This window comes from Stigmatopora argus, chromosome 4 (genome assembly GCF_051989625.1).
Source record: "Stigmatopora argus isolate UIUO_Sarg chromosome 4, RoL_Sarg_1.0, whole genome shotgun sequence".
Taxonomy (NCBI): domain Eukaryota; kingdom Metazoa; phylum Chordata; class Actinopteri; order Syngnathiformes; family Syngnathidae; genus Stigmatopora; species Stigmatopora argus.
The window spans coordinates 4223009-4232496 of NC_135390.1; the positions used below are offsets into that span (position 1 = coordinate 4223009).

The 9488-nt window shown below is 40.2% G+C and overlaps 1 protein-coding gene across 1 annotated transcript; it reads right to left on the reverse strand.

Moving 5' to 3' along the window:
• Positions 1 to 9418, reverse strand: seh1l (SEH1-like (S. cerevisiae)). The gene is made up of 9 exons (XM_077599331.1): positions 9116 to 9418; positions 8699 to 8749; positions 8186 to 8332; positions 7580 to 7791; positions 5862 to 5960; positions 4730 to 4870; positions 4470 to 4624; positions 2858 to 3011; positions 1 to 334 (listed from the first exon to the last, which is right to left on the reverse strand). Exons 1-9 carry the CDS (start codon positions 9224 to 9226, stop codon positions 160 to 162), a joined length of 1245 nt encoding a protein of 414 aa, XP_077455457.1. The 5' UTR covers positions 9227 to 9418; the 3' UTR covers positions 1 to 159.
• Between the last annotated feature and the right edge of the window lie 70 nt (positions 9419 to 9488).

Genomic DNA, 9488 nt, shown 5'->3' on the forward strand with positions numbered 1-9488 from the left:
TAACTGTGCTGGGGAATTTATTTTCATCAGAAAAGTGTGAAAATGTACAGATTCAAGGAGGAAAAAAGATGTGAAAAGTATTGAAAAGGCAAATTGGAAGGCCACGTATCACATCTCTCCTACAACACCAGTCCTTATTTGTAAATACTAGTAGTAATATTATTGCTCATCAGAGTCTGGTAAGGACACCAGGGATCTTGAGGAAAGTCTGCATGAAAGAGACTGTTGCTGAGGCTGCTGCTCAGCATCACAGTGCTCTATGAGTGAAGGGGGAGGCAGGAGAAGACCATATCCGGTTCCAGCTCTGGGAGGATCCAGAGGGGGGAAGAAGTACCTAAAGCCACAAAAAGTGAGAGAATACAGAACAATGGAATACGGAAAAGACAATTGTAGATAATGGTGTTAAGTACTATCACAAAAAGGATTGGAGAACGGCAAGCTGTAATACGATACAGATGTCTATTGTGTCATTTGCGACCGAAATTGCTGCAAATTAAGTGGGGCTGTGAAGCATACATGCACAATGCATATTGTAATGACAGGACTAGTTATGATGAAGCGGCATTAGTAATTTGCAGGATAATGTGCTGTAGAAATGGAGGTAGACCTGGCCGATAAAACGACATATCATTGAATAATTTTTGTTAACAATAAATAAAACTATCGATAAACGTCGATAAATATAAACTGCAATTCCACCTCCCGTACAAAACAAAGATCGCCGCGCTGATGCGACTTGAATGCTAGTTCCAGACCAATATTCGATAGACGAAGAAGACGGTGAAGACCAGCTAATAATCATTAAGCAGCACAGATGGCAATAGAGCTCCGCACACAGAGCATGAAGGCGAAAGAACAATGACACAATCAAAATGAACGATTATGAGATGCAGGACAACACAGAGACTAACCACTAAAATATCCAAGTGAAGTCTCACTGTTGTGTAGTTAATCTGTATTTATAAACGCACGTGTGGCTCACTGAGATTGACTGAACCGTGACAACGCTCCACATCATATCCTCTTCTAAACCAAGACCCGGAATAGTTTTTAATTTTTTTTTCTAAACGCCTCTTCAATAACTGCACAAACAAGTAGTCTTATTGAAATTTTCCTTAATCCATTTTAGTCCACTTTTCTCATCAGGACAGCTTGTAATTCTTTTCTTACTTGATACCATTTTATGCAAATATCATGAAAACGTTGTAAAAATCAAACTTTTAAAAATGTTTTAATTTAACATGGATTAAGTTCACCCATTTTTTTTTAAATTTATTTTCTTTTTGTGAGGCTGACAATAATCACCTTGCCAATACAAAAATGATGTCTTCAGTTGATTATTTTATTTATTTTATATTTCACAGAAACTTTCCATGTGAAGTCAAATTTATAAAAATGAAGATGCTCAAAATTTCTGCACCTTCTATTATGCATTACTTTTCATAGTATACGGAGGGAGTTGTCTTATCTTTAGACCGATAAAAAAAATCATAATTTGTCACCCAGGCCCAGTTCTTTCAAATTCAGCATGACAGTACAATCTTTGCTCAGAATGCACAATTAAAAATGGTTATAAAAGTAATTGAATCACTATGTTAGACAATATTACAAAAATAAAATAAAACACATGCATGTTAATGACAAAGGCACTGGTTATTGATGTAAGAGGTTGCCAGATTTAACTTTGTTAGTTTGTATGGCATGTGAAACATACTCTATTATTAGATTCTATATTTGTTCTGGACATTTGTGAAAAATTATATTATTTATTGATTAAAATGCAACAACATTGTGATGTAGAATCATCACATTTAAGCAGGTGCCCACTTTAGTCACAGTTTTGCATTCATATAGAAAATGTTTGATCTCCTGCAAAACTCTGACGAATTGAAAAAGGCTTTAATTTATGGAGACAAATTCTTGCATAAAACAGATTTTTGCCGTGTGTGCAAAAAATCTACAGAGCAATGTGTTGAATTAAATAGGCGGTTAAAACACTTTTCTTATTTCGGCAACGTCAGCTCCAATGCATACTTTACATACTCCAACTTTTGCATAGTGGCCAGATACAATTCTGCTTTCTGATGACAGGATTACCTTTTTTTTCAGAAAAGCTGTATTTCGGCAGTAGTGATGTCTGATATTTAGACATTTTCATTCATTTTCTGTACCGCTTATCCTCACAAGGGTCATGGAGGGTGCTGGAGCCTATTCCAGCCAACTACAAAAACCAGGCGGGGGACACGGTGGATTGGTGGCCAGCTAATTGCAGGGAACAAGGAGACAACCATTCGTGCTCACACTCATACCTAGGGGCAATTTAGATTGTTCAAACTGTCTACCATGTATGTTTTGGGGATTTGGGAGGGGGGTACTCAGAGGAGAACGCATGCAAATGTCACACAGTAAGGTCTGAACCTGGTTTTGAACCCTTAATCTCAACTGTGAGGCCGACGCACTAACCACACTACCATTTATACATTTATTAATATCTTTTTTTCCAGTAACTGAAAAATAGGCACAAACTCATATGAACTGGTTTATTTCAATTTACATAGCATGGTGGTTAGGCCTGATACACTGCAAAATAGAAGCATGGATTAACAAGCATCAGTAAAAAACAAACAAACAAACAAATAAAAAAAAACAAAATATTTCACACCAGGTTGTACTGGATTGAATGTCAACAACCTGTATGCTGGAAAGCCACAAACCAAGCTCTTTGCAAGAGTGCAGTTTGGCTCCAGGAGTTTGGTCAGTGAGCGTGTCCAAAACAGTGTGAGGCATACCGGGTTGTCAGTTTGGACTGGTTCAGGTTGCAGTGGGTGAGTGGTGTCAGGCAAGCCGCACCACCTACCTTCCTGCGGACATTCCATTTAGGGAATTCTGGGAGGTCTGAGGAGAGGATCCCACCACAGTTCTCATGGCTGTGGGCTGACCAGATGAACCTGTTAGTGGGCTGCCATCTCCCTTCAGGATTCCTGTACACTTCCAGTTGTCCATGTAGTTGGCTGAGAAAGAACACAAGAGGTTAGATTAATTATCAATGTTGTGTGACACACAGAGTCCAGGAAGCATCATTCTACATAGCACAAAAATATTTGGAATTAATTTTAATTTCTAAACATACTAATCATGTAATTCTTTTTTTAATATACAAAATATGACAACCGACTATGCCACTGTAAAACAAAATCTCCATACAAGATTCCTCAATCAGCTCAGCAATAGCTTATGAGCATTTACATATCAGCACTCAAATTAAAGGTTGAGTACAGTAAAAGGTGCATCGTATAAATTTGGCCAATGGCAGCGATTGAGACTTTCTGACCAATCAGGATAACTTTGCTGATGAGGTAATGATGCAAGTATGAAATGGTCTCAAAGCATGTAGCATTGAGTTTGATAACATTGATCAATAACAAAATGTTACGCTGCATAAAAATAATTTTCCAATCCTTCAGGTGTACCGAAGCCAAATGTGCAGTCAGATTTTTCTTTCATGTCTAAAAGAATAGGGATACAGTCGTACCTCTACTTAAGAATGCCTCTAGGTACGAAATGGTCAGGTTACGAAACCCTTGGATATGCAAATGTACACGCCAAAATACGAAAACAATATCCAAGTTATGAAATCCTCCGTCATTCTTCTCCAATGAAGAAATATGGCTTCCTCTTCAGTGCTGAGCGCCACCCACAATTCAGCGCCGAAGAAAAAGGAGAGCCCTGACTTTTGCCATTTTTTTTATCCCATGTATTCCGCTTGCGAGTTTCAGCATACATTTTTACGAAGTTTTTTTTCTAATACTAAATATTTAAAAAACGGGATGTATTGAAGCCGCGAAGTGTTGAAGGATCACAGTACATGTCTTTAAAAAATACAGTTGTACCTCATCTCATATTATTTTCTGAACTGCTTTATCCTCACTAGGGTCGTGGGGGGTGGTGGAGCCTATCTTAGCTGACTTCAGGCCAGAGGCGGGGGACACCGTGAATTGGTGGCCAGCCAATCGCAGGGCACAAGGAAACAAGCAACCATTCATGCTCACAGTCATACCGACCGACCTGGATTTGAACCCAGGTCCCCCACTATGAGGTCGACGCGCTAACCACTACATTCGCACCTCTACTTACAAAATTAATTTGAGCGAGAACTTGTTTGTAACTTGGATTTTTCGTAAATTGAGCAGTACTTTACATGCAAATTCTCTAATTTGTTCCATGGTAACGGATTGTTTAGTTGTTGTTGTCCAGTGTAAATGAAGATTGATTTAAACAACTAATGATAACTTAACAGATACCTTATCTTTTCCATATTCAAAACGCAACACGTGCTGGCACACATTGGTGGTCATGACACAGACATATTTGGGAAACATTGTTACTGAATCACAACACAGCACGATTGTCAATTATAAAGCCTTCATCAGTGTGCAGCTGGCCTAAATGTAGCTACACAGTGTGCTAACCTTTCCATAGACGCACACAGCCATCATCCCCGGAAGAGGCCAGCAAGGTGCTAGTGATGTTCCAGCTGACACGCCACACCTGGGAGTTGTGGTTGTCAAACTGGGCAACAATCTGCACCTCTAACTTGGTGGGTCCTGACGAGGTGCTCTCCTTTCTGAATTTAACAGAAAAAGCAAGTTAATCCTCAATTCAAATTTAGAACGCCTTTCTGTCATTCACAATTAAATACATCTCTTTCAATTTCTTTTTTTAATCTCACCTTAAAGGAAGAAGTTTAAAGATTCGGACGTCTTTTGTTGCAATAGCGAGGATATGAAAGGATCGTCCCAGGTTTGGAGCAAATGCAATGTCATGCACTGCATCTGTGATGGTCATCAGAGTCTCAGCTTTGGCATACTTCCTTTACAACATCGACAAAAAGAAAATCTTCAATTCATTTATTTGACAATTACTGAGGGTGGCCTTACGGTACAGGATTATTTAGGCATTCAAATCTGATAGCATGAAACACTACTACAGGATAACTGTTTTAGATCCACAAGTGTACCAACGACATGATTTATTTTAATTACTATGTTGTTGTGTGATCTCTGTATCTACAAACATGGGAGCAGAATGGCATTCTCATAATGTTAATGGAGAAATTCACATTTTTGGAAACAGCCATATTTATTTAACCTCCATGGTATTATTGGGATGTCATTCATTTCGACGTGTCTACTTGTGTCCTAAAACCAATCAAATAGGTCTGCAAATAACTCCAAAACAGTTGTGTGGGTAATTGGTGGCTTGAACGGTCACCGCATGTTAAAAAAGGAAAGACAGTTGTTTTAATGTTGAATGTTAGTAATGACCTTCTTACACAGCAAGAAATAACTGTGCTGGCACCTACAACCAATGCCTGGCAGTATCGACAACATGCATCCAAAAAGTGGCCGTCTTTCTCTTGATCGCCTAATGCTCTGTTCCAAAGGTAGCATATACAGATACATATCAAACATTTTGGAAAGAGATCAGGGCATCCTTGATGGCTCTTAGTATTTCTCTGAGTAATACAGGGGGGTTAAGATCAGATTTTTGAACACTCACACGTAAACTATTGGCCCCATCCCAAATTCTCGAGACATTAATTAGCCCGAATTCACTGATATTTTTTTCCACATGAAGTAGCTAGCCATCAAATTTCAGAATCTATAGAATCTTTACTGTCTAGTGCCTACAAAGTCTTTATAGAAAGTAAGTGCTGTCCTGAAGCTCACCATGTCTGGGCAGGTATAATGTCAGGTATGAAATACACTGTAGTATGACCTTATCCACCCTAGTATACTAGACCTAGCCTTAAGAGTTCACTCTAGGATAGACTGCACGGCAACAACGAGGGAAACCTTTACCTTGTGTTTTCATTGTACTCATAGATCTGGACTTTGCCACCGTATGTCACGTTACTGTCATCGCTCCCCACGGCAAACATTGGTGGGTGGGCGCGGGAGCTGGTTGAGAGGAAAAGGCACAAGATGTCACTTTTTGTGCAAAGTTATGATAGAGGCAGAAAAGAGCTTCAAAAGTCACTAAATAAAAACATGTTTTCTGATTAAAGTACAGTAGTAGTTATGCACAACTATATTGCCAGTAAGGCTGAAAGATGAATTATTTCCCATCAAAATTAGACATCGCAATTTTAAAATCACTAAGGTTAAGATTTTTTTGAGGGATGCACCAAGGATCAGTTGGCTAAGAAATCTACTAATTCCTGCCCCATTTAGGAGGAAATATTATAATATATGTAAAATTATCAAAATAGTTCATACCAAAGTATCCAATGATATAAATGTTATGCAGGGTAGTGCGGTGAGAAGTGGTTAGTGCGTCGGCCTCACAATTCTTGGGTCAAGTTGGAAGCCAGGTGGGTCCTCACTGTGTGGAGTTTGCATGTTCTTCCCGGGTTAGCGTGGGTTTTCTCCGGGTCCCCCGGTTTCCTCCCACATTCCAAAAACAGCCATGTAAGACGGTTCAAAACTCGAAATTTCCCCTAGGTATGGGTGAAGGCATGAATGTTTGTCGGTCTCCTCGTGCCCTGCGATTGGCTGGCCACTAATTTAGGGGGTCCCACACTTGGTGCCTGAAATCAGCTGGGATAGGCTTCCGCACTCCCCACAACCTGTGTGAGGATAAGCGATTCAGAAAATGAATGAATTAAATTAAATGTTGGCCGGCGGCTGAGTGGGTAGCGTGTTGGCCACAGATCTCTGGGGTTTTGAATTCAAATCCAGGTTGGTCCACCTGTGTGGAGTTTGCATGTTCTCCCCGGGCCAAAGACATGCATGGTAGGCAGATTGGACACTCTAAATTGCCCTTAGGTATGGGTATGAGTGTGCATGGTTGTCCGTCTTCTTGTGCCCTGCGATCAGCTAAAGACCGGTTTGGACACCCATGATCCAAACCAGGCACGGGCAAACTACGGCCCACAGGCCATATATCCGGCCCGCCGACGTTATCCAAATTATAGTAAAAATCAATGACCTCGTTCATTTCCCTTTCTCCTGCAATGCCCCCGTTTTCCCGATAGATGGCGCACTAGTCTAGACCTTTTGATGCACTGGCAAAAAAGGGAGAACAACAACAGTTCCCACCGAAATGTCTCTACTGTGTTAAAAATAGCAACTTGCACATGTACGCACAGCAGCAGTACAATAGCTTAATTAACATGCCGCTCATCACTCTCAATTTAAAGACTGCTTTCTTTTGTTGAATAATAATATGTTCTTAATGTTGAAAGTAAATTTGAAAATAAATTTTCACCTTCAATTGTGTCTTTTTTTCTTACATTTCAATCCCCAGGTTTGATAAATTACATTGCGTGTCCAAATGCTCCTGGCCCGGCCCCTCTGTCAAATTTTAGTATCCATTCTGGCCCGCAAGTCAAAAAGTTTGCCCACCCCTGATCTAAACCAAACACACTGCAGGATGTGCAATGCTGCATACGATAGGCCAGGACTGGTAGGGTGACAAGTTACGTAACCTTCTTTCTGGTTTCAACCATTAACTGTCAAGACAAATCTATTCCGGGAAAGAGAGTAAAACATTTAACTTGAAAAAAACTGGGTTTTACCTAGAGGGATTCCAAGAAATACAACTGCAGCTGAGCTTGCAGGAGATTTCATGCTGTAGGGACCATTGACTCAAGTTCATGACATCTGGAGCCTCATAGATCCTCACCACTCCATCCGCAGAACACGTAGTCAGCATAAGGCCCATGTGTTTGGGAGCAAATTTCACATCAGTCACAGAAGTTCTACTATCCACAAGTGTGGTTCTTTTAATCTAGAAAAAGAATGGGCGTCAAATTAGTGCTATTACACATAGACCAAAGCAGGAAACTTAAATGAAAACAAATTAGATTTTTTTAAGCACCGTGTGTGTATTTTCTCTCAAGTGTTATTGATTCCTTCTTTCTAAAATGCTGTATTGTAAATGGGCCTATGCACGCGCGTCATATTTCAATGCACCGTTCAAAACATCGTCTTATACTTGGTATATACCTCTCTCTCTCTCTCTCTCTCTCTCTCTTTCTCTCTCTCTCTCTACGCCTGTACCCCCTTAAATATATTGTAACATGACAATGGAGAACATGGTACTATCCTAATGTTAGATATCCCTTTGAGATGTCAGACATTTATCAGGCAAGGGTCAAACAATTATTTGTAATTGTACTTACCCAGTGGCTCAACCCTCTTTGCTTGTCATTTGACTCGCCAACAATCTCCTCCCATACTGCCGCTGTCCTGTCAAAGGAGCATGAAGCAAGAACTTGTCCAAATTCTGGATGAGCCCAGGTCACTCTCCACACTGATCCACAATGTGTCTGTGGGTAGGTTCATAAATATTGGCACCCTTGTTGTTTTGTTGATTTGAATACTACCTACATTGGTATCCCCATTCGAAATTAATAGACCATAAATAGCTACTTTAGAGAGATAATTGAAAAAAAGCTTGTGCACTCTGCGATTGGCTGGCCACTGATTCAGGGTGCTACCCGTTTCTGGCCTGAAGTCAGCTGGGATAGGCTCCAGCACCCCCCGCAACCCTGGTGAGGATGAAGTGGTTCAGAAAATGAATGAATGAATTTTAAAAAGCACAATTCTGTAAAAAATACAAAATCAAATAAAAAAGCACAATTCCGTAAATTAAAAAAAACTGTCGTTACTAATGTTCCATTTAGGAATCTTACCTTCCAGCTGGCTGTGCAGTGCCACTCTCCATTCTCACTTTTGTCCCACACCTAAACATGAAACATCAACAGATGAACCAACTAGTTTGGGGACAATAGTTCGTTCCAATTTTAGGAAAACACGACCATGGCAGGAGATTGAATTGACAATTTTACACGTCGTCTTGAATCAGGATTGCAGACTATTTATTCACGTGCTTCATGTGTGTGCACAAGATAATTTAGCCTTAATGCTACATAGGCTAAATTGGTCCCTGAAATGCAAACACTAAATACTAACCCGCCAGGACATGTTATTTTCTCTACTTCTGTCGACAATTTAGCATATGTAACCCATTAAATCCAGGGTTCAGGACATGTGAGCATCGTTAAGCAAAGCTACTAGAGCTAGACAAAACACGAGCACGAATCACTTACTTTGACACTTTGGTCACTGGAACAAGTCGCCATTCTACGGCCGTGGAAATCGTACGACACATCATGAATTAAATCTTTATGGTCTGCTGCAATGCTGCGTGCAACAAACATGTTTACAAATACAACTACACTGAGGACGAGACCTAGTCCTCAAGCTAGCAGGCCTGTCATGACGTGTATACTTTGTTGGCGGTAACGCTTTGCAAGACCACAAATGAGATTACGTTTAACAACCACGGTGAGGCGCATTTTGCCAATTTCTTACCCCGCTTGTAACGAGAGGAGTACACAAATATAGAGAAAATGGTCCACTGCGATATTGATTTTCCACCACAACTTGTGATTTAATTCATAATGTATGACATTGGCATAA